This window comes from Myripristis murdjan, chromosome 4, assembly GCF_902150065.1.
Source record: "Myripristis murdjan chromosome 4, fMyrMur1.1, whole genome shotgun sequence".
Taxonomy (NCBI): Eukaryota; Metazoa; Chordata; class Actinopteri; order Holocentriformes; family Holocentridae; genus Myripristis; species Myripristis murdjan.
The window spans coordinates 28,181,301-28,207,411 of record NC_043983.1 but is presented as its reverse complement, the minus strand read 5'-3'; the positions used below and the strand labels follow the sequence as shown (position 1 = coordinate 28,207,411).

The window sequence follows — 26,111 nt, the reverse complement described above, 5'->3', positions numbered from 1 at the left end:
TCCATTCACCCTTTTTAATTCCATACATCATCATTTGCATTAGAATTCTCCATTGGAAACCCAGATGTAGTCTGCCAGCTTGGCTCGACTTTCTTGGCTCTTTTTTATGTATGAATGTTGTTTACAGAAGGTGGGTTTTTGATGACTCCAAGATTCCATAGAAATGACTGGAGGATGCTGGAATGAATGATGCTGATTCCCCAGCTGTTTCACTGATGTGATGTTGTGCAATGTGCATTTAAAATGCTACATATGTTGTCTGTGTTCTTACTTTCTGTTCTGTCTGTACCCATCTTCTCTCCCCTCATCTCTTTCTGTGTTCAGGACCAGTTTGAGAACCTGGACAAAACACACTCAGTGGGGAATCGATTAATAGAGCGATATGCCAAGTTTGTCAAGGAGAGGCTGGAGATTGAGCAGAACTATGCCAAGCAAGCTACGGTACGCAATGTGCACACACACACAGACACATACGCTGAACTACTAAGGTGTGCATTGATGACTCATGATTATAAATGTACTAAAACTGCATCCACTGTGCTGAAGAAATGAACAGATATGTGCTCTGACTTTGACATTCTTCCATCTGTAATGCTTTAAATATATTCCCCATACTAATAAAAAGACCAAACATGGTGTCTAGGAAAAACTGTCAACTTCATGAACTTTTCACATTCAGTAGAAAAGGTCTTACATTATTGCTCAATAGATTATATAAAATTTGGGTTAAAACTGATTAATTTAATGTTAAATAGACTCGTGGTGTACAAAGGTGCATAAATTGTATCTTAACTAATGATTTGTGAATCATACTCAGTCCTGCATATATCACACATCTGCTCTGAAGGCCATATGCTTCTGTAGGCCTGCATACACACATCCTGGGACAATTCAGCAAGCACACACTCAGCCTGATTTGGTTGATTAAAAAGCAGGAGAGTCCCTGCAGTTTTAGCTCTTCAGGGTGGTAGATGTAAATGGTGTGTGTGTGTGTGTGTGTGTGTGTGTGTGTGGATCCAAAGAGGGAAATCCCTGCAGAGTACCTTACCAAAGGTACTCTGCAGGGATTTCAAAGATGCAGCTCTCATTTGTGTTTGAAATCAGGCAGAGCTGTCACTACATCTTTTGTTGTCATTGACAACACACACACACACACATACACACACACACACACACTGGTTCTTCTGCTTTCTAGTTAAAACATTAACAACCTGCTTCACCAGAGTCAGTGTTGTTAAAGCCTGAAGGGACTTACAGATTTTCTTTGATGTCATCTTTAATAATACACTGAAGTCATCCCTCTTTCTCCCCCCCCCCCCCCATCTCTCTCCCTCTCTCTCTCTCGATGTGTGTGTGTCTGCCTCTGTCTTTGTCTTATTGCCTGCCAGACTGCCAAACACTCTGCCAGTCTATTTAGTTTAGTTTTATTTATTTATTATTCATTCATTTATTTCTCAGTCACTCATTTGTCTTTTGAACATGTATTAATATTTAATGTCTATCTGTTTTTATATTTATAGGAACTTGGTAAAGAAGTACTGTCCTAAACGCTCTAAAGATGAGGAGCCAAGGTAAGTAGAGTCAAAATGTCAAAATAGCAGAGTCATCCCCTCTCATTTTGGTTTCTCTATTTTTTTGTTTACTCATCAGAAATGTTTCAGACCACAAAAGGCCTGCGACACAGTGTTTTTCCCTTTCCAGTGCTGAAAATATTTGAGCCCTTGACTTGTTTTTGTAGCCTGCAGAGGCTTGGTTTCATGTTGTTCCACATAATCTCTCAGTCCTGAAATTCGCCAGGCCATAAATGATGACAAGATGTTAATTGTTTGAAGCCCATATGGTAGGTTCACATCCTCTCTTGTCATTCTGATCACTGGTGCTGGAGCAGAGCTGCCACAGGACTTTTGGCACCCCTACTGTGGAGGGTTAGGGTTTTGCCAAAATTCATTTCCCCTCCAAAAAGTGTTTCTCCTGGCAGTGTGTTTTCACGGGTTTCACACTAAGGAATAAAATAATAAAGTAATGTCAGTATTTGTGGATTGTTTTCTTGTTTCTGGCTCCTCCGACGATGAAACAGCTCTCTTTACACTTTTTATTGGAGTGCAAATAATGAAAGTAGTCACCTGAAAGTAATGTTCTTGCTTCCCTGTAATGAATGGAGCTCAGACTAGATTGCGACCTTGTTATATTAAATCACAAGGGTCCATTGATTGTGCAGTGTTGTTAGGCCATACAATAGTGTACTTGGCACTTACAAAGCCCATTTCCCAATGATAATTTTCTTTTACAGCAGCAGCAACAAAGACAAAGGACTAATGAGCACAAAGGACAAATGAGAAACATGTTTTTGAAGGAACAGAAATTTTAACACAACGCCTGCCCTCATTTTAAAGGATGATATGAAACTTCGTTAATCACAGCAATACTTCAAGTGATGTGAAGGATGGTCTTGAGTTGGAGGCTTGATGTACAATGGCTTTTTATTTTCTTGTTATATCAGAGCCACTGTTATTTAAAATCTAGCAGCTGTAGATTAGCTTACTTGCACCCGTGACTCTGCTTTATCTTAGATGAACTGATTGCTTACAGATTACAGGCTCACTCTATACTCATCATGTAGTAGACAAGATAAAACTTAAATGATCCTTAGAGGAAACAGTGTTAGAAATAGGTTAGAAATAAGACTATAGTCAATAACAGAACTCAGCATTCTAACATGAGAACATACAAAAAGTTTACAGATGAAATTATTCTGTACTGTGCAAAGTGACAGCAGTAGAACATAGATAATATGTTAAATACATAGGAGAATATTAGTATATCAGATAAAATGCATTATTCACCAAATTAGAACATGAAAAAAGTGAATTTGCAATACAGAACTAGAATGTCTGGATGTGCAGACATTAACTTGTATAAAATTTGTTCAGACACTTTATGTAGCAGCCAGCTTCACATCCAGTGTTGTTTCCTAATCTGCATGCAGTCTCTGTAAAATACAGCCTGTACAGAGTTACTAACGGGTTTTATGTGTGTGTGTTGTCCAGGTTCACATCCTGCCTGTCGTTCTACTCCATACTGAATGAGCTGAACGACTATGCCGGGCAGAGGGAGGTGGTGGCGGAGGAGATGGGTCACAAGGTCTATGGAGAGCTTATGAGGTACAGCCAAGACCTCAAAGCTGAGAGGAAACACGTGAGTACACTAACTAGTGCACATTTCACTGTAACCTAAATACTACCTAGCCTTGATACAGGGCCATTCGGTAATGTTTGGTCAAATTGGTTGTTGTGTCTGCCAAACTGTCCGTGGAGAATTCTCCCTACAAAAATTTGACAGGTCTAAGAGGGAAAACAATGTCAAATTTCACTGAACTTATGTTGGTAATTCACTTGTCTGCTTTCACTGCACTGACACATGCTACATCTCCTTCCTGCACTTTTAAACAAACTAACATGTAGACTAGTACCCCCCAAGTCTTACTATAATGAAATCAAGTATGACTGACAGATGCCTCAATCTCATCGTCCAGGTATCAGTACATGTCAACAGGGGCGTGTATTTGACGCTTGTTGTCACGCTGCTTCCCAGAGTTGGATGCTTGTGTGCTTGTTGGTTTGCATAAAATAGCCTAGACCTCAACTTTATGCAAATGAGGAGACACAAACATGATACCCCATCTCTGGAAACACAACACAACACTACCAGAAAGTATTGCACAGCTGACATGACAGTGTGTCCTTCAGCAAGGTGCTTACCGCCGGTCAGCCACAGTGTGCAGCAACACAGTAGGACTGCAGCTAACACTTATTTTCATCATTAACTTTCATTAAGTTATCCTCTAATCACGTTGTCTGTGGAATTATAAAACTAATGACAAAATGCCCATCACAACTTACCAGACCCAAAAGCAGTATATTAAAATTGCTTCTTAGTCTGACCAGCAGCCCAAAAAAGCAAGTTATTCATTCTATGATCATATGAAAATGGAGAAAAGCAAGCAAAGCTTAGCCTTTGTGAAGCTGTAATTAGCAACTGTTGGGTATATTTACTTGCTGACAATTACGCAGTTCAACGCAGTTCAGCGCTACAGTGCAGACAACTGATGAAATGCTTGCGGTCTGAACGGTATGTGGGCTAAGACCAAAGTCAGTTATTCTGCGTATAATTATTGTAATCTTAATTGTAGGAGCAGATTAAGGGTTTGACACGTGACAGAGAGATACTTCACCAGCACATTTTCCTGTTCTTCTCATGTCACTATTAACCAGACAGCTGACAATATTTTTTTTTTTTTTTTTTTTCAGAGTCATCGAGTGGTCCATTTTTATTCCTTTGTGTCTCCAATTAAAATTTTAAAGTCCGGTCAATTCCTGCATGTCATGGATACCCTTATTAAGAAGGGAGTTCCTTTTTTCCATCCGCATCAACCTAAATAAGGCATAACTTTGTTTTTCTTATCTTTTCCGCATGGCTTTTTCTAACCACAGCTGCAAATTATGTGCTGCTACCAGCTTCTGTCATATTTTTTTTCTCAGTTTGTTTCAGTGACCACAATAAGTAGGTTTGAGCGTGTTCCTATGGAGAATTTAGTCTCAGTATGTCATTTTACTGCTAAGGTCAATGAACTCTGGGAGATCTGTGGCTCTGGCCTCAGCCTGTTTTTTTTCCTTAATGTGTTTTTCAATCCAGTAATTTTCTTGTGTCTGGATTCAGTGCATATGGACATGCTTTTTGATATTTACATGTATTTTCCTGTGTGTTCTCGTGTCCTCATCTTCTTTTGTTTGTGTGTTTGTGTGTTGTGTGTGTAAATGAGCAGCATCTACAGGAGGGCAGGAAAGCCCAGCAGTATTTGGATCAGTGCTGGAAACAGATGGACAATGTAAGTAAGGAGGGAGGAAGAGGGAGGGATGGAGAGAGCTCTACATGACCCAGTGTAAATATTCCCTATAAGGAACAGCCAGAAGCACCTATTTCCTATTTGTTTGGATGAGGAATGCAAGAAATGCTAACAAAGGTTGCAGCAGGGCAAATGATGAGACCTTTTTCCCTATAATATCACAAATACTTCATGAAAAAAACATGCCATCCCTAAATCAGCAAACCAAAATCATGGCATCCCTGCTACCTTTTTTAAAAACAGAAAATGAGTGATGGAAGCAGATTTGCAGTCCCAATGAATAAGATTTATAACGTTGTAGCTTTTGTTCCTGTGTGTGAAAAGACAGCAGGGCCTTTCTCTTCTTCCTGGCAGACCGCCTGGTCTACAGGGACCAGGGACAGGGCCAAGACACACACTCACACACACAAACACACACACACACACACACACACACACACACACACACAGCCTTTAGTATAGACCAGGCCTGCCCAAAGCAAAGCCTGTGGGTCACATTTGGCCCTTGACAACCTTCCTCTTGGCTCCCAAAAGGTTTGAGAGTGAGATCGCATATTCCATTTGTTCAGCTGAAGCGAAGTCATGCTGTTTATAAATGTGTCTTGTAATTTAGCATGATTACAAAGACCTTAAAGGCTAATGGCTACTTGTTGAATTTATAAATAATAAATGCTCAGTCACATTTTTGGCCACCAGTTATGTTATGTTGGTTTTGTCCATATCAGAAAAAAAAATGTATGTACCCCTAGTGTTGTGTTTTGGTGTGTGGTCTGTATATCTTTAATAGTGACTACCTAGTGACTGCACTGTAATGTCTCAGCTATTCTCTGTGTTTCCTTCACTACTAATGCAACCCAGATGGGCTGGCAGGAAGGAAACTATCTCTCAGTGTCTCGCTCTGTCTCACTCTCCTCTCCGTTTTGTCTTTCTCCCTCTGTTTCTCTATATCTCTCTCTCTTACCCTCTCACTGAAAACGATAACAACCTGAGTCAATAATATGCAGTAAAGCATTAAGATCACAAGGTTGTATTCTTTGTGTCTTTTTAGTTCATTTCTCCTCTCTTCCTTTTGCTTCAGAGTAAAAAGAAGTTTGAGAGAGAGTGCAGGGAGGCAGAGAAGTCCCAGCTGAGCTACGAGAGGTTAGATAACGACATCAACGCCACCAAATCCGAGGTGGAGAAGGTAGGAAGACCCCCCCCCACTTCAACACAACTGCTCTAAATAGCTCATTCATCCATAAATGGCTGCGGCAAATTGTCTTCAGCTTCTCCTTTCTTTTTATTATCAGTTAAAATGTTATGATGTTGACTTTCAGTCCACAGCGGACAGATGGCTAAAGAGGGCTAAGTATTACACAGAGAGGCACAGTTGGTAAATCAATAAATCACTCACACTTTAGTCACACAGTCTAGCACCTTTCATACACACAAGCGCAGTACAACAATGGCAATATTTAAAAAGGAACAGTAAGGAAATGGAGACTAATGCACACAAAATGATATGTATGTACAATACATATTGATGAATGCATATGAAAATCATTAAAATATAAGAATAAAAATGTAAAAACAAAAATAGTATAGGATAGTTAAAGTAAAGTAGTATTAGGTACTATTAAAAATGTTAAAATAAAAAAAGTGGTATTAAATGATTTTTTTAAAAATCAGCAATATGAGAATATAATAGTGACTTGATGTTAAAGAAGTGACTATTAAGTAAGTAAAATCATACAAACTCTGAGAAATGTGAGACCATAAAGATATATTTTGAGCCTACATTCAAAAATATCTTGATACTAGTCTTAAATTATACATGTGTATTGTTCAATTTGTTGAACCCATATGAAGAGCTGTCATGTAAAACATCCTGTATTTTTTCTTTGCAGCAAGTTTCATGTCAGTGTTTCACAATGAGTTACAACAGCATTTAGATGGTTTGTAGCTACACTGGATTCCAGGCCGTCTAGTAGTGTCTTGCATCTGGAAATAGTGATCATGACTAATTCTAAACTACTGAACAATGCTTATATTCTACCTCTTTCATACCACAAAGGCAAATTTTCCACCTGTATCTCCCAATAAGAAATATTTTATTGACCTGCTTGTCATCCAGGCCAAATCTCAGTTCTACCTGCGGACTCACATGGCCGATGAGAGTAAGAACGAGTACGCTGCGCAGCTCCAGAACTTCAACGCAGAGCAGTGGAAACATTTCAACAACGCCATACCACACATCTTCAAGGTAAGCCAGCCGAACCCTCAAAGCCCTGTGCCCTGTCCTGGCTTTGTGCATTTGCTTTGTTCTTTCAACTAGTCAGTTTTCACTGTGTGGGGAAAATGTTCTGAAAAACATGTGCTAGCAATGTTTCCTCTATATCTTTGTGAATTGATTGACTCTGGTGAAGTTTAAGCTGACATTTTGAGGAAAAAGAGCTCCATATAAAGTCTATCATATGTGATAATTCAGACACTGATGAATGGATTTTGACAAAACCTGGAAAATTGCACATCTCACCACTGTAATTAAGCGTTTTCAAAATTAAACTGAGTAGCCAAACGGGGATTGAACAATCAAAACAAGGTGACATGTTTATTACTGGTTGGCCAGAATGGGACATTATCGTTTGTTAGGAGTGATAGTGTTGGATCATTTTAGAAATGAACTGACTGATGTAGCTGAGGTTTTTTTTTTACTGAAGTGACTAGTCCAGTTAGTTGTTTTTGACCAGCCAAAACTCAGCAGACATCGCTGGTTTCGGGTAATAATTCCGCCTGTGCTCCGTGTTGTAGAATCTGCAGGACATGGACCACGTCGGACAGTGAAGCTGGGAGAGACGTACCGGAACTTCGCCGAGGCGGAGAGGAGAGTCATTCCCATCATTTCCAAATGTCTGGAAGGAATGGTCTCCGCCGCAAAAGCTGTCGATGAACGAAGGGTAGGAATTAGATTTATCTGTATCACGCCGAGAAAAATGTCTGGAGGGAATGACCGACACTGCCTACACCCGCAGGCCAGGGATGGAGAGACGGAAGGGAACGTTCATGCATACACCTCTCCTCATGCTATTAATATTTCTCACACCCTCTTTCCTTCCTGCTCTATTTTTGTCCCTCCTCTCTCCCTCCCCCCCCAGGATTCAACCATTGTGGTGGAGTCCTTCAAGTCGGGCTTCGATCCGCCAGGAGACTTCCCCTTTGAGGACTTCAGCCAGAATCTGAGCAGAACAGGTTCAGATGGGACCATCAGCTCTACACCCAAAGGAGACAGAGACAGAGATGGGGGTCCCGGGCCACGACCTGACCCGAAACATCCCATGAGCAAAGCCAAGAACAAACTGTGGCTGTTTGGGAAGAAACCAAAGGTAAAGTACAAAAGGTCTTGGTTGCTTATAAGTGCTAAGATGCATACGACTAAGAACCAACGGTTCCAGGGCACAGACTGTCACATCTTCCCTTTTCACCTGTCGTTTTTTTACTATAGTAGTGGGGTGTAGGCCAGGTCCCAGTCTAATAGCCATATGATAAACATAGCACCACCCTTCACACACTGTCTCTCCCTCTCAAACTTATGTTAGTCACCACAGCTTTGTCCAATATTATATTTTGTACTCCCCCTCTGCAAGTCAACATCTCACAGATGGAGCTTTTACAGACACAACTCATCCTGGGCACACGTTTTTATTTCTTCCATGTCTGCTGTCACCCTCTCTGCGTCTTTCTCTCGCTGAGTACTTGACAGCACTTCATAAATTTGTTAAGTAAAGTGTAATCAAATTGGAACTTTCTATTATTTCCCTATGTCTCTCTGCTAGACCTCTTGTAAGTTTCTGTCCCCTCTCCATTGTTTGCAGCGGCAGTCTCTAAATCTTTACTCCGTTACACTTCTTGGACCTTGCCCCACTCCATGAGGACCATTTTGGTTAATCGTTAACTCTCTGCCTGTTTGCGTCAATTGCTGGCTCACATAACCAGGAACTCGTGTGATGGATAGGGCGTTTGTTTGTGTATATACATATGTCTGTGTATCCACTCGGTAACTTGTTTGATGGATAATGCAGGGTTCCCAATGGTCATTGATTTGTTTTGGGTGTAGTCCAGACAGGCGAAGTCAGAGAAATTGATAAATTAGTCTCTGAAAGCTCAGCAACATCAAGAAAGCTTATAAATCATTGAACTGGATTATACCACAATGTATCAGGAGTTTAGCGGACACCAGAATCTTTACCCCTTTAGAGAAACAATGTTAACACACTCAGGAAAGATTTCTGTTCCTGTCTGAATTTAACTTTATCTCAGCAACGGTGGGAACCCTGTTCATAATGTTCAGGAAAGCTGGAAGAATTTGATGATATATTCTTTTTCATCCGTATTAACTGCTGTTCTAGAGGTTAAAATGGAAAAACCAGAAAAGTAAAAAATCTGCTGATGTTTGTGTACATGACTGACTCAAACCTGTGATTTCATTTCAGAGAGAGAGTGAGAAATACTTTTTACAACACAAATCCAAATCATATTTAGTCTTAACCTTCAACTTTGTCTTTTTTTTTGTCCACATCCCCACCAGTCTCCTTTATCCTCTCCTCCTCCTCCTCCCCCCTCTTCGTCTTCACGTCCCCACCACTCCCGAACCGCCGCCCATCTCCCCCTCCGCCCCGCTTCAGCTCAGACCCAGTGGGCTACTGTCTGTCTGAGATAAAGACTACAGTACCCAGAATTCCATCCTTAAGGGCCTGAGGAGAGGGGTGAGCCAGGAAGTAGCATTAAATTGGAGTGAGATTGGTTGATGTGGTTTTGGTTTCTGTCACTTCTAGGGGGTGTAACGATTCATTCATTGCTTCGATGCAACAACAGAAATGATATAACTCTTCTGGTTCTGCTGCATTGATATGCTGAAAGAAATAGAATGAATCGTTCTGACTTTAGTTGAATTGATTATTTCAGTCTCTGTTCAGGCAAAGGTTCACATCCCTAGTCGTTTCTACAGGGTGTCTGCAGCCTCTGGAAAAGAGTTAAAATGTTTATAAAATTATATTACCGAAACTCAAGGCCTTAAAAGTCCTTGAATACAGTTAAATACAGATGGTTTTAGAAGTCATAAAGATGTTGTGGTACTTAGTTTTTTTGTGAGACCTCAGCCCAGTCATGCAGATTTATGCTCCCAAGGATCTACAGCTTTTTTCATTTTTCATGTTTAGTTTAGTTGAATCGCTGTCACATTTAGTTCTGACTGGCATTAAAACAGCCTCAAAAAGTCTTAAATTTAACTTGATGAAACTTGCAGACACCCTGCTCTGTTTTTTATTTGCTCCTGCTGTCTGTTTCCTGTTTGTTTTTTCTTCATCTGTGAATCCTTCTGCCCCATCCTTTTTCCCTCTCTAATTTTCTCTTGCATTCTTTTTGTTTCTCGTGATTCTTCCTGTCCTTGAATTTACGAGACAGGTTTTCTCTCCAATCACAAGACTGCAGATCCTTGGTGATTGACAGTGTGCTGTGTGTGTGTGTGTGTGTGTTTTTGTTTGTTTTGTTTAGTGATTTATAGGGTCTCGGCATTGTGACTGCAGTGATGTGTGTGGAGGGTTGAAATTGCAGTGGTGTGTGTTTGTTTGTGTGTGTTTGCGTGCCTCTGCTAATGCTGTGTCAGTACACTGAAGCAGAGCGGTCTGCTTTCAGACAGTTTAACACAAACTTGTCAATAACACCCAACCACAGTGCCAAGCCAGATCTTTGATTGGCTTTTCTCCTATCAGTCCTGTCAGTGCCATCTGTGATTGGATGGTTTTTAAGTAGCTGCTTTAATCTGTCCAACAGGCCTCAGACACAGGGACTGTCAGACTGACCGGCTCTTGTGCTTATTATCCGACAGGGTTCCCACTGTTCATGGATTTTTTTTTTTTTTTTTTAGAATATATGATATTTAGCACGGAATATATTTTAGTGACAGAAAGTTGTCCAGAAGATAGATAGATAGATAGATAGATAGATACTTTATTCATCCCGCAGGAAATTCGAAAAGGAACGTGAGAGAATTTTGGTAAATTATCTGAGGAAGTCAGGCAATATCAGCCTTCCCACATTTGTATAAAATTCACTGGATTCAACATCATGCAAATCAGAGGTGGCCGACGCTGGCCCCACTACAAGTGATTGTCAAATTATACAAGATTTAGCAACTGCATGGCTGATTTTGCACCTAAATGTAAATAGAAACCTATTGTGATGAGTTTTAGTGAAAACTGACGTTTTGATCTGAACAGCTGCCATGTTTTTCAAAGTTGACACTGGAAGTCAAAAAGCAAGCACAGCAAGCACAGGAGCTTTACTTTTTTTACATGGGCCTTCATGGGCATGCTCGTGAAGTGGCCAGACGTTGGTCATGGCATGTCCTCTCGCAGTGACGTGATGCCTATATTTGAACATATCATTAAAAATGTCATTAAAGGAAAATTCCACTCTGAGACAGTCTTGCACTGTTTGCAGTACAGTAACGTATCATCATTTAGCTTTTAGTGTCGTAAGTTGTTTTTCAATGATGAAGTGTTGTAATTTTTGGTGTAACCGTTGTTCCTTAAACAGCTTCAGTTACTGTATTTTCAGTGTACTGTATTTCCCAGAATGCCTCTCCATAACCTCCAGAATGGATGTGAGGTTGCTAAGCTGTTGGTTACATGAGAACATAACATGTCTTGTGGATGTGTTGCATAGCAGGAGAAATTGGTTTTCCTGCTTCTTTGGCAATAGATTTCTTCCTGAATGATTGTCGAAGATTAGTTGTAGAAAGAAGCCCTTGCTTTTGGTCTTTGAGGTACCAAACCAAAACTTGACATTTTAGATAGCTGAAAAATTCTCTATCAAAATCATTGTAGATGTGCTGTAAAAATCTTGACATGATGTCACATAAAGTTTGGCCAGTTATCCACAGGAATAAGGAAAATACACTGAAAAAACTGTACCTACAGATGCAAGGTACACAACCCATGACTGTTTTTGAGTTTTGAAGTGTTTTTGGTTGGATTTTCCTTAAACAAATAAGGAGGGAATATCAGTTTTGGGTCCTGGAAGCTCTCTGTCTTAGTTATGCAAAGTCCTTGTGTTTAACGTTAGGGTCACAGTGGGAGCCCTTATCTGCCTAACTGACTGACTGATGAACTAATGGACTTACTGAATGTGTGACTGACAGTCTTGTTGACCGACAGGCACATTTGACTGACTGACTTATTGACTGATGTACTGACTGACAAACATACCAAAACTAACGAGCCTCCTTTGTTGTCTGTCTCTTTAACTGGCATGGCTAATGCATTACGGCTCAGTGGTCAGTGAAGGCGGTAAGTGTGGTGTGTAGACCCAGCAGTGTAGGTGTTAGTGCATGTGTCCTCACCACGTAGGCCTATGGGAACCACCTGTATGACAATAGACACTTCACTGTAGGACCCAGAATGGAAACCCAGTAGTAATAGCTAGCTATTGGTCCTTTCCCCCGTTAGTTGTGTTCTTGTTTCCAATTAGATAAAATATTCTTGTGACCGGGTTAAAGCTCAAAAACTGGATTGCAGGAAAAACAGAAATCTCTAGTCCTCAGAGGTCAAGGTCAACATATGCTTTATTGTTCCTAAGGGGACGTTTTATCTGGACTCGGTGTGATTGCTTGTTTCCACATCCAGCAGAGCTACACACGTGAATTCCATATCTATAAATACATACATATAATCATAAAAGAAAGAAAGGTGCATCAGAGTGCAGTTCACATTAATTCATATATAAATAAATACTGAATCAAAAAAACACCTGCTGTGGTAAGTTTACATTAAAACAGAATTTAAAAAACGACAACTATTGCACAGTCCCTCGTCAGTACAGAGTAACAGAACTACTTTGCCCTTAATTGGGAGTTTTAAAATCAACTACACCACGCCTCGACGGAATTTAAGATGAGATGAAATTTTAATGATCGCCTTGGAGAAATTGGATGGTTGAAGCAGCAAAATAGTAGGATGTAGCAAATGGGGGTATTAAAAATAACACAACTGACATTTCCGATGTGCCAAGAATAACTCAGGAGGTTTAGCTGTGCCATGGCCTGTCTGCCTCAGGACATCCCAACTGTGTCTAATAGTAGCCCAAAACATGGCTGGACCACAACTGAACAACAGCGTTTCACAGCCTGGCCAGACCGGGCCAAAGCTGACCGCAAGCACTGATGTTAAGGACTTAAGTGTTATTAATTCTAAAGAGGTAAAGAGGATGTTTCCTACATGCTGTGTTTTGGGAAAGTTTGGTGCAGCACTCGTTTTGATACAAATAAATGTCTGTTCAACCCTCTGTCACTGATTAACATAGCGGTGATTCACCTTATATCCAATTACTGAAAGCTTTTATATTTGCTTTTCTAACCATCGATGTCTGGTACATTTTTTCCGGGAAGAATCCTGCACATTTCTGGTGAAAATACTGGGTATACTGCAGTCTGTTGAGTACATGCTGACTTAGTATGGAGATAGTTTGAGTTAGGAAGGAGTTAGCATCACGGTGTTGTTAAAAGCTAATGTTTTCATGCCACTAGGCCCCATCCCTGGAGGATTTCAGCCACCTTCCCCCGGAACAGAGGAGGAAGAGGCTGCAGCAGAGGATCGACGAACTCAGCAAGGAGCTCCAGAAAGAGATGGATCAGAGGTACGATGCTGTCCCTGAATAGCTCGCAAGGTCCAAACCATGCACTGTGAGAAAAATCCCCATGTTAAAATTCATTTCAGATTGTGTTTCATTTTCAGTGTTGTTTTAGGAATTTTCTCAGAAAAAAAGTGTCTCTTGAAACTAAGCAAAACAAGGAAAACACTGCTCTTGTATCTGTACAATGATTGTTGATTCAAGGAAGGTTTTGATGCAACTTTGGATGGGGATGAATGGACTGATTGGAAACTGGGGTCACTGCAGGGAGCACAGTGGGCTGCAAGGAACTAAAGCATCAAGAAAAAATGTTATTGGTTAAAAGTAACTGCTGGCAAACAAATTGCTGAAGATTAACAGTGCTGTAATGTAGATGTTCTTATGTTTTGTTAAAGAGATAAAACCTAAAAAGTACAGTACACATCACAGAACAAACAACACAGGGTAAAAAAATAAAAACGTAAACGTCCAACATCACATTAACTGAACCATGCAAGACTAGACTGAGCTTAAAAAACTAAGTGCCAAGATAAAATGGATAAAGGATGTACATTAAGAATTGATCAGTGCAATAGTATGCGGAATAAAAGACTTTTTCAAGTACATTTTGTGAGTCTCTGGGTGTTCTACAGCACATCCCTGAGGGGAGCTTGCAGATTCTCTTTTTAGGGGATGTGAGGGATCAGCCAGACTTTGCTGGGCTTTGACCCTATTCCAGAGCACGTACATCCCAGACAGATGGCTCTGTGTCTTGCCTGTAATTTTATTGCCCATACTTGCAATCTTTGCCAGCTTATTTCTGCTTTTGGTTGCCAGACCAGGTTGAAATATCATGGGTCAGAACACTGAATTTTGTCTGTCATGTGCCCGTCAGAGACGCCCTGAACAAGATGAAGGACGTCTATGAGAAGAACCCTCAGATGGGAGACCCCAGCAGCCTGCAGCCCAAAATATCAGAGACCATGTGTAACATGGAGAGGCTACGCTCTGAAATCCACAAGAATGAGGTATGAAGGAGTGGAGAGAAGGTGTGGGGTAGGTCAATTGAAATTTTCTGTAATGTGGGGCTTTGACCACAGGGACAAGGAACCTTTCAAAGAACTGTCTATTCAGCTTCAACCCCAGAGACCAGGATCTAAATTTAGTTCGGGGGACATTTTTTTTTTTTTTTTTTTTTTAACCCCAGAAAAAGTCACTGCTAGGGGGGTAATACTTTCTAAAAGCCCAGGAGAAAAAGAGAGAGTGCGATCGAGCTGAGAGCACGAGCAAGCAAGAAGGAGAGACAGCACAGCAGTACTGTGAGTGAAAAATCCAGTAAATGAGAGAAATACACCAGACAAGGTTGCTTTGCGCCTGTTGGCAGGATGGAGAGCTGCTCGTGAGAGAAAAGTGTCTGTAATCTGTCAACAAGCGGGGATTAAAGTAGGTTAAATAGCCTGATGCTTGACTGTAAAAAATAACATGTAAAACAGCCATCACTGTTTTGTATATCAGCGGGCTAATTTGCCTAATCTTCGTGGGTCTTAACACCATGGTGGAAACGCTGACAGCAGCAGACTGAAGGAACCTTTATATTATTTGAAAAGTAGGCCCTGGGACTACTTTACCCAGATAATCTGGGTGGAAACCCATCTTAATAGTTTCTCTGTCTTGCTGTCTCCAGTCCTGGCTATCGGAGGTAGAGGAAAGCAGAGCTCCAGAGGAGACAGAAGACACAGCGCCGACAACCACCATCACACTCCTCAGGGCAGAGAGAGGTACACACACGGATACCGTCACAAATCTTCCCCAAAACAAAAGAGAAAATGCACAATACAAGAACTGAAGTATTAGGAAGCATTAGATGACATGCACTGGGTTTGTAGTAATTACACAAATTACACAGTATTACACGTTTTTTGATTAGTGCAATCAGCAAGCATCAAATGATGGATTAATCAAAAAACTTCTTGTCTACAATATTGCAATTAGCAAAAATACCATTGATTAGACTGAACTGCTTCTTTGAAAAAGTGGTGTTTAAAGATGATACTTCAATTATTCAGAGATGTTTTTTGAAGGGTTAGGGTTAGGGTTAGGGTTAGGGTTAGGATTGACTGAAATTGTGCATGTGCGCAATTATGTATCAAAACCTTAATTGATGGATAATATGTAGATGAGGGAAATAGTTAAATTCACATTCAGACAGATTTTAGCAAACTGACACGCTGAATCGCATGAATTCTAAAAATCCAAGCAATCACGCTGCTGATGATCCAGTATTCCATAACAAATCACCATTTTAAAGTAGCTCTCTCAACACCATCTGATCATCATTAACATTCCTGCCAAGACTCATAGTTTCTCCACCGCAACCATAAAGTATAGCTTTATCTTACCAAGTAGAGCAAATGCAAAACTGGTTTCTGTTGCAGTCCTGAAGGCAGTTATACAGACGACACCAGTCAGGAGCATCACACGCCCCACCACCACTCCAACCCCCCACAGCCCGGACCCCCCAACCCCGACCCCCACGAGTTCGATGATGAATTTGACGATGACGACCCGCTGCCTGTCATTGGACACTGCAAAGCGCTCTACTCCTTCGATGGTAAGGACTCCAGAAATACGATGCATACCTTTTTACGGGCTCTGGAAATGCCCCAGCAGCTGCTGGTGGCTCCGTCCTGCAGGGCTCATTCAACTTCTAGTAATGGAACGAGTATAATCTCACTCACTGTGTTTGTTTGACTCTCAGGTCAGAACGAGGGGACACTAGTGATGGCAGAAGACGAGGTAATTCATGTAACCTGTTACTTTTCATCTGCATTTAATTATGCTTTTTAAGGCTGGGCAACAGTTCAGTTTATTGTCTCACAGTATTTTAATTTTGTGATGTTATAGTTGATATCATGACACCCTAATTTTAGTTCCATCTAACACCACATTTGATATTACCTCAAAATCATTATTAGCATTTTGATATTGATTTAAACTATATCATCTAGCCCTAATACCTCTTCTCATGTGTTATTTTGCTAATTATTTTGTGTTAAAGATGTACATTTTAATTTAGTGATGATATGAATCACTAAAAAAAACTGCATATGCATGCAAGTTTTTGAGCAGTTTGTCTCTAGGTAAACTTATCCATTAAGTGGTGAGAACATGGATATCAAAATAATCTGTTAATTCACTGATAGATTATTTGCTGTGGTACTCCATGCTAACTCTTTAGCATAAACTAGTATATTGTATATTAAGTTATATTAGGATGTTACTAACCACGTATTAATCTGCTGTGCAGTGAAACACATGGGTGATTCTTGGTGTCACTTTACAGGGAGGTTTAGTAATGGGGCAGAGTCCTAAAAATTCAGCACATTCCTTTAAAAAACAGAGATTTCCCTTTGATTCCAGGTGCTGTACATCATAGAAGAGGATAAAGGAGACGGCTGGACCAGAGCCAGGAAGCAGAGCGGGGAGGAGGGCTACGTTCCCACCTCATACGTAGAAATCACCCTGGAGAAAAACAGCAAAGGTGCTGTCACCTACATCTGAAGCTACGTTGTGCTCTGTCCTGTCAGCCATCGCTCTGTCCTTCTTTCATTCCTACTTTCTCTGTCCCTTTCGAGATAACACTGGAAAGAAAACAAGGTCTCAGTACCTGCATGGACATTCAACCGCCTACTTTTTCTTTTTTCATCCCTCTGTCCCTCTTATCCATGTATCCATCTGTCCTCGTCCTCCCTCTCTTGTCTGTGGGACCGGTCGTCCACTGTCGAGTGTTTGAGCACATGGACAAACAGGAACAACCTATCTGATCACGTTTGAGAGACTTTGTTGTGCAGACCTGCCAACCTGTATGCATTCAGCGTACCAACCACCCAGCCTTTGTTAAAATATACAGATACACCATACCTGGTACACACCGCTAAGGTGCCCGACTAGTAGGCTGAGTTAAATTTTTTGCACTTTCTCCTCGCCCATTTTGAGTTTCTGTAGCCCATCTATCCAGCCCCCTCTTATTCTGCAAATTTCTTACATTTTGGATGGATGGCTTATTCGTTAACATTAGAGATAGGTTCGGCGAACTGATAGCGTACACGTCCATCTGCATTTATAGAGCAGCCAGTGGGAACACCCTCTATCTGAAATGAGCGGTGACTGGCTTAAAGTCCCCCAACACAGGCTGGAGTTTCCTAAAGCCTGAACTCAGAGTTAAGAAGAGGTGCAGAAGTCCAGTTTGCTCCCAGACCTCTTGAATTACAATATGCTGAAAGGTTATTGGAATACTCGTCCATGACACAAGAAAAGCTTTATAATTTACAATATTTTGAAGCTGGTGCTCATTGGGTGTGACCTGTGGACAGCTAACATTTCTCGGATGATTCCAACACCAGTCTGGCTCCTCTCCACATTTCGAGAGCGGTGGCCACGTCTCCATACCCTCAGAACTGGCCTCTCATGCCTTCTGCACCTCGTTGATACTGACAGTACTGACAGTCAGCCGTAAGGAGCTCCAGGCGGCCCAGTAACTTAGCCAAAACCTTTAGTTACATTTGTAAATAACTGTCATTGAACTCTGCGGAACCAAATGCCAGTGCCAGTTTGAGTGATTTATAAGCTATCAGTGTTTTTAAATCATAACTCTGATGATCCATAATACCTAATAATAATCAAAAAATATTGAAAGCAAAATTATCAAGGCTTCTGTACATGCTGTGAAATTTGTCTCGGCTTTCTAGATTTTGAATACTATTTCCTATTTTAAGTTAGAAATAGCTTTTTGCTGAACTAATGGGGGCAGAACATTTAAAGATGATGGCTGCAATAGACTGGGTACTTCAAATGCACTAAAGCCTAATAAACGGTTATAATACAGTGGTGTACTGGGGAATGACCGCATGCAAAGCTACGCTGGGCAGAATGGTGCAAACTGTGTTACATTACTCAACATTGAGTACATTACTTGCACTCAAAATCCGGTTGGCAGGTCTGGTTGTGTATTTTCTGTGTGTGAAAGAGTGTTCCCACTGCTGTTTTGAGCCCCATGTCAAGGCTACACCACTTGTTATCGATCAAAGCATATTTTATTTAATGTTTCAGTCAAGATTTGCTTTTGTTTTTACTCTTTTGTCAAATAGTTGTTTTCTTTGTTTTTTTTCTTTCTTCTTCTTCTTTTTTTTAGATGGAGATGTTTAAGATTTGCTGATTTTAAGCTCCTTGGATCGATATGTTGATGTGATTTGAAACATAACACATGATCTGATTTGATCTGTTTTTATGTGTTTTTTATTTTTGTGCGTGCAGGAGTGTTAGTGTCTTTGCCTTCGCACTCGAAGTGAGAGCAGCATCAGAATTTGACCTGATTGAGCCCTAGTAAGATAAGAGTAGGGCTGAAGCTGTTTTAGCCCACAAAGTTTAATGTTGTACTTAATAATATTGGAGCGTAAACACGCTAACAGCCCAGTTGGTTCGAAGTTTAAGAAAGTTCCAGAAAGTAGTGTTAAATTTCAATATAAAAACGGTTTTAAAAGTTGGTTTAATCAGATAAGGAATCTGTAAAAAATCTAGTAATCTTTATCCCCCATAAATCTCATTGTCATATCCTGTAGGCTCTCTGTTATCTTAAACTCATATGTTGTTCTTGGTCAATATTTCACCCCCGGTCATTGATAAAAACAGTTTTGCCATCACAGTTTTCATTGGCGGTCATGGCTCTGTAATTCTGCCTCACAGCTGCTGCAAAGTAATTGCGCCAGCTGAATATTATCCATCTCACCATAGTGCCGCAAGGGAGAACATTGTTATATTGCAGCCAACACTTTTCAGTTAAAACAAGGGGGCGGCATCATGGCACCCAAAGATAGACTAGACAATCTGTTGACAGCGGACACAGCCAAACATGAAAACATCAACATGAAACGCGTCCAACTCAGGATTGTGTCACATTTACAAAAAACACATAATACATTTTTAAGATTGCAATTCCTATGTGGGGAGGTGAGGTTGTTGCTGTTGTATTTGTTCCAGTTGTGTTCCACTGTATTACATGCAGTGCAGCCTGGTCAGACTCTTTCTGTCTGAGGTACTGAACACTGTACCCGGGGACCATTTGGTTTCAGTGCACTCTATTCACAACATGTTGAGCAAACCTGTCATTTAAGTCCCAAATATTTCATCATGTTTTGGACAAAAGAAAAATTTCCTGGCTGAGGCTTTTGAATTGTTGAGTGCTTTCCAGTGAAGTAGTTTTTCTCACAGACAATGAAGAAAGATTGGAAAGTCGTCCTGGTGGCTCAGGCTGCTAAGTGCATTAGCAGACAGAAACACCAGGATGCCTCAAATGTGAACTTTGAAGTAAATCCATGTTAAAATGAAACACTAAATTCAAAAAAAGCCCCCCTCCCAGCTGCCACTTGGTGAATTGGTTGAACTGAAAGTGAGTTGGTCCCACGCTGATTGAAAACCTGAGTTCTGCTTGTTACGTAACTGCACTACAATAATGTATAATGTGTGAATTTGATGCAGAACTACATCCTGAGCAATACAGTGTAAGGTGTTGCAGTAAATATGCAGTCTTCCTTTGACTCGTTAAAAACCTACCGTCACGTTACACAGTGTATTATTTGCGTGTCTGTGTGTGTTCCTGTGTCTGTTAGTCTGCGCGTGGGTGTGTATGTCTAGTAACTTGTTTTCTCCTCTATGTGACTGCAGGTTCCTGAGGGCTGCAGGGTGGCCGGGCGATTTGATTGGCTGGTGGAGGGCTCACGCTGATTGCTGATTGGTGGTGGTGGAGATAAACAGGGTGGCTGAGAAAATAAGGGAGGTAGAGAGAGAGAGAGGACGAGAGGTAGAAAGGGGAAGAGAGAGAAAGAGAGAGAGAGAAAGAGAGAGAGAGTAGTGGCCTGGGAGGCAGGGTTGCATGTCTGCATGCTCACACATCCATGATTAGCAAAGCATTCTGGGTCACAGACCACTAATAGAGGGAGAGGGTTCAGAGTTGGGGTAATACAGGTGTAACAGTGGATGGTTTCATCACTAAAAAACAGGGACTAATACCATTTATCTCAGAATAGGACATCCAGTAGTAGCCATTTGAGAATCCCCACTCTTTACTGATCCTGCATGAATTCTGCAGGACCCAAACATTTTGTCTCAGTGCAGCGAGATGTAAACGGGACTTAATGATGGCTGCGTCCTCATCAGCGACAGGTGCATCCTCCAGCTCATTTGTTCATGTCGCCGTTTGTGTATGTTGTCGTTCAACAAGATTCCTTGGCTTTTTGAAATAAAGGAACATTCACCCAAAAAGGCAAAAAAAAAAAAAAAATTCTCAATTATCCCAAGTGCAATCCATCCAGATAGCGTTTCTGTGGTATCTGGAGAGGTTTTCACTGTGTCTCCCCTCACCTCAGTGTCATGGCGGTGGATGACTATTCATTTGTGGTGTTCAATTGTCAAAACTTTACATGTTAAAAAACCGAACAGCAGCTCTTTCCAAAACAGTGACATGGTCCACGGCCGTCAGGGGTGAAGAGATTTGCTGAGAACTGTTTCCTGTCGAAGAACACTGGCAAACAGCATCCGTCCACCTGGAATCTGTACTGGTTTATGATTACAGTTTTTCATGTTCATTTTTGTCGATTTGAGCTCCACAAATGAATACAATCCTGCCTCGTTGCGTTGGCGTGCACATGATCACTCTGGAAACCACGCCAAATCACACAGAAAGCATCTCGGTTGGATGGATTGCATTTCATTCGGGGGTAAGTGGGAAAATATATTTCTTTTTGAGGGGAACTGTTCCTTTAAAGTCAGTCTCTTCTCCAGGTTCTGGTCAGATTGTGGGTGGAAAACGTTTTGCTCACAGCCACTTCAGAGGCATTATTAGGATTCCTCATTCAAACCAACGGGCTGCACAAACCGTAAACTGACAGTGTTAGCTCACATCTAGCCCTGCTGGTTTGGTTCACAGTGAGGGATTCTTCCATGCCACACACACACACACACACACACACACACACACCCAGACTGTGACCAGCACCAGATGAAGAAATCCAGCTGACTTGCCAGTGCCAATGTTTGACGCCGTTGTGCTTATTTATTGCCACTAACATGATATCAGCGCTGCACTTCCAACTCATTCTCATGATGTCATCTGCGCTCTGTTGGTGATGTCTGCCTGCCTGCCTGCCTGAGCCACTCTGCTCCCCATGCCTGCCTTCATGTGTACACACACCTGTAGCATGACCATCGCGTGTCATAAACGTGTCCTGTACATGACCAGACATCTCGGACAGTAACACTGCAGTGTGTGTGTGTGTGTGTGTGTGTGTGTGTGTGTGAAGCGTGGCTGGCTGAGCTGTGTTGTCTGTAATGTTGATTTTCATATCATCATGATGTTCTCCTGAATTTCTAGCATGTGTACGATCTGTTTATGTGTGTGTGCCGACTTCCCTAACAGCACCATCTTCATATCAGAGCGCTTTAGCAGGCAGGTTTCAGGACTTTTAGAGGCAAGACAGGATCTCTCTTCCCCTCCTTTGCCCTTCCTCCTCCTCCTCTTCCTCCTCTGTTTCCTGTTCTTCTCTCCTCCCTCCCTCCCTCCCTCTCATTTCCACTGCTCTCCCTTTACCTCCCCACTTCTCCTCTCCTCCACCATCCTCCGTCCCCTGGATGTGATTCCACCAGTTGACCAGCAGATGTCGCCCTTCCCTCACGGCGCCACACCGCCGCCCAGCTCAGGCAGGACTGGGCGACTCAAACGACAAGAAGAAACAAAGAGGAGTTCCAGTGTCATTGCAGTCATACTCTGCCTTAAAACTACAATTTGTTTCACATTTGGGGAAGAAGAGGGAGGAGGGGGGGGGACTCTTATTTTATACACAAACACACCAGGATGTGTCTGTTTTTTCCTCATAACTACATCTCCCATCAGCCACTTTGGCCCATCCCGACCTCCCGGTAACTGACAGCTGCATCTTTACACACATTTTTACATGAAATCAGTTGTATTTGTGAATGTGATGACACACACTCGCATATAGATGGGCGTGTATGCACATGAAAGTGAAAATGTGTGTACAGCGTCTCAGTCTATATGCGTGTGGTTAGTTTTTACCATTGAATGATTTGTACATATTAACATCTTTTTAATGTCATGCTGAATGTGTTTCCACGGTGATTGTCTTTAGGTTGTTGTTTTCTTTTTTCTTTTTGTTTGATTGACAGGCGGGAGCTCCTATTGTAAACGCAGCAGCCGCCGCTGTTTATTAGAGACAACAAGGTTTGAATTTGAACCGATGCACTTTGCCCTGCAGTACTATAGCATTTGAGTATGGAGAAACGAATGAATGACAGAGAGGTGTGAATGACCACTGAGTAGCTATGAGAAACAAAAACAACTTTCTAATGATTTTTTCTCTGCTTAATGGTTTTTATACTCTTTTGTAACTCTTTTCGAGCAATGACCAGCTTTGTTTTTTTTTTTTCTTGCATGATTTTCCACTTTCAACATGATTGTCTTGATGTTTCACTCTATTCAGGTCTTTTTTTTTAATGTTTCTCAGACCATTTTGTAAGTCTCGCTGGTGACTCTGTAGAACCGTCGCCGTCTCTCTTCTCTGCTGTTGATTGAACTGACCAACCTTGACATGAAAGTCGCACGGACGAGATGAAGTGTTAATTTTTCCAAATGATTTGATTTGATAAGAGGAAAAAAAAAACATCATGACGCCTCTCTTCTCAAGGTAGATAGGAACAGCGACCATGCCTTAGTTGTAACCTGTGTTTGTTCATTTGAAGCTGTGAAATGTACAGAATGAAACTGTAGATAATGTTCTTACTTGAACCCTCCGTGATCACGCTGTCCTTTGCTTCCTTCCTCGAAGTCACAGCTCCCATCTGTGACCATGTTGCAGTGGCCATTTTGACTCCCCCATGCTGAAACATTGCCTTTTATTCATTTGGGGACGCAAAATGGTGCGCATGAAAGGCTTTATGGTGCAAATCTGATCTCATGGCTGTCTAAACAGGTAGAAACCAGGGGTGGAAACGTATTAGATAGTGCTTGTCAAGTAGAGTTGTTATTTTGCTGATATTTTACTTGAAAAGAAGAAGAAGTCAAAAAAATATGACTAAGTAAAAATAACAATCACTCATTTAAAATGTATATGGGTAAAAGTTACTTTTCAGATATGTTTACTTTGGTAGATGAGATCATTTATATGCAGTTCTGAAAGGACATGAGTACAAAGGTCAGTGAGATACTTTAAATTAAAAATTTGGAGATTAAAAAAGAAAAAGTCCACAGATGTGTATGGAGAGCTGACAAAATTTGTACTCTAATTGATGTGGTTTTAAAATGTAGTGAAGTATAATACTTAAGCAACATATTCAAGCAAAGGTAAAATTACTGACTTAAAAAACATACTCAAAAGTACAAAAAAGCAACACGTGATTAATTATTTCCACCCCTGGTTGACACTGTCTCCCAACACTTTGCTCCACAGGGCTCATGTGCTCTTGAGAAGAAATGTACAAGCTTTATTTGCCTCTTCCGCAAAGCCCTGAAAAACATCAGATCTGTGCAGCTCAGTGTCGCAAATTACATTTTCTGTTCCAGTGGAAAAGCAGTCACACTGTTGCATTCCTCTTTGGCTTTTTAAACCAATTCACTGCTTGTAAATGTAAATGCTGTGCACTCAGACAGACAGACAGAGAGACAGATTCGAGGGCAGCGGAGGCTTCTCGTACTTTTTTTTTTATGGATATGATGGTGATTTTGGGGTAAAGACAGTAATACACAGAGGTATGCAGCATATCCGCCTCTTTCTCCAGGTATACGATTGGTTCTGCAGCATTTACGTCTCAACAGTGCCACTGAAACCTGCCAGCTTGTCTGTGCTTCTGCAGGGGAAAAGTTACTAACCCAATACACCATGCTGACTCCCAAACGGACAGCACACTCCAAATTTGTACATTTTCTTTCAAAATTTCACTTGAAGTTTGGTTCATTTGGAGTGAACGGTCCTTATGATGCCGATTTTGGTGCTGATTTTAAACCACACGATGGCATTAGCGATACAAGAGCTTTGAAAACTAAAGTAATTTACCAAAATGGACCATTTAAAGTCACCCACCTTCTCTCCCTCATTTATATACATATGAAAACTGTGAGGTGCATATCATAGCCACTGTGCTGTAATTCTGAATATTATGCAAAAAAAAAACTAACAGACAAAAAAAAAAAAATCTATATCAATGGATTAGCTTTGAGATACTAGCAATGATTAAGTAGGAATTTGCAGCAGATTCTTGTACATTCAGTGCTTTACTGAGGCCTGCCAAGCTACTGTGGGCGTGGTGCTGATTCAACTCACCACCCAGCAAAAACCAAGACACGTTCCTTCTCCACATTCCTCTTGTTTTAACCTGCATTGTCAGTGTCCTGCCATGTTTTTGGTTTTTTTCTTTTTTAGTTTGCATTATTTCTTTTAAATTTCAATATATTTTGTACATAATGAAGTTTTCCCGGTGCTTCGGCTCTGCTCCAGGGTCAACAAATCCTTCCTCAACGTCCGCATCCAATCACAGTGCGAATCAGCTGGAGGGACAGGGTTTTTGTTTTTGTTTTGTTTGTTTTGTTTTTATTTGCAGGACACTGACACCATGTCAAACTCATGTAATGCGTTGTTTTTACCATGTTGTATATGTTGTAATAACCAATGGCAGTACTTCTCTTTCCATATTGTCGTGCACATCTCTTCTTACTTTGAATGTTGTCGGACACTTGTGAACAAAAATGCTCCTTTTTTTCCCAAGGTATTGTTCTAATAAAAGAAGCAGCAATGAAAAATTGATTTGTTTACGTGCCCTTTAATAGAGTCAGACGAGTATTTGCTATTTATGTTCAGCCTCGTTTTGAGATATATAGCTTTGCCAGGTGGGACATATGGATGACTCTTGACAGTGGGAAAACTAAAATTTCTGCACTTTGAAGAGTTCATTTGCAAAAACAGATAAAAGTCATTCTTAAAATGAATACACCTTTTCACTGATACTGCCTGGAGTACACACAACAAAGCATGACTTTAGGATAATAAACATTATGCCAGGCTAAATAAACATAATAAAAAATAGAAATAAATATAAAGTAAATTTTAATAAAATTCAAAAAAGTTTAAAAAGGTTTAATAATTAAAATGGAGATATCTGTTTTTGCAAATGAGCTCTTCACTTGTTTAGTCATGAGTTTCGGCCCAGAGTGATGCTGAAATACAGTCAAACCACACAAGAGGAATGAAATATATTCATATAGTTCACAAGAAAGGAACACTACTCTCGATTCTTAGGAGTTTCCTTGGATCCTTGTCTGTTTTGGGACTTTATTCATATTTGCTTCTTTCATATCTCACTGACTTTTCTGAGCTAAAATGCGCCCTTACATTCATGGGTTCAAAGGATTTATTGTCATATGCAGAAATAATAAGTTATCAGTGCAGGGAGATTCTTAGTTTGCCGTGTCACTACGAGTTACATTGCCTCCTCTGTGATACAT

At 40.9% G+C, this 26,111-nt stretch overlaps 1 protein-coding gene across 1 annotated transcript; it reads left to right on the top strand.

Annotated features, from left to right (window-relative positions):
* The first annotated feature begins 323 nt into the window (after window positions 1–323).
* Window positions 324–25,418, top strand: fnbp1l (formin binding protein 1-like). Its single transcript, XM_030050337.1, is given in 16 exon segments — window positions 324–441; window positions 1,521–1,571; window positions 3,048–3,195; window positions 4,823–4,885; window positions 5,982–6,086; window positions 7,017–7,145; window positions 7,694–7,709; window positions 7,712–7,839; window positions 8,038–8,265; window positions 13,464–13,573; window positions 14,442–14,574; window positions 15,231–15,246; window positions 15,249–15,324; window positions 15,982–16,157; window positions 16,305–16,342; window positions 16,967–25,418. Coding segments are annotated over 16 exon segments (1,617 nt in total). The 5' UTR covers window positions 324–382; the 3' UTR covers window positions 17,108–25,418.
* The last annotated feature ends 693 nt before the right edge of the window (window positions 25,419–26,111 follow it).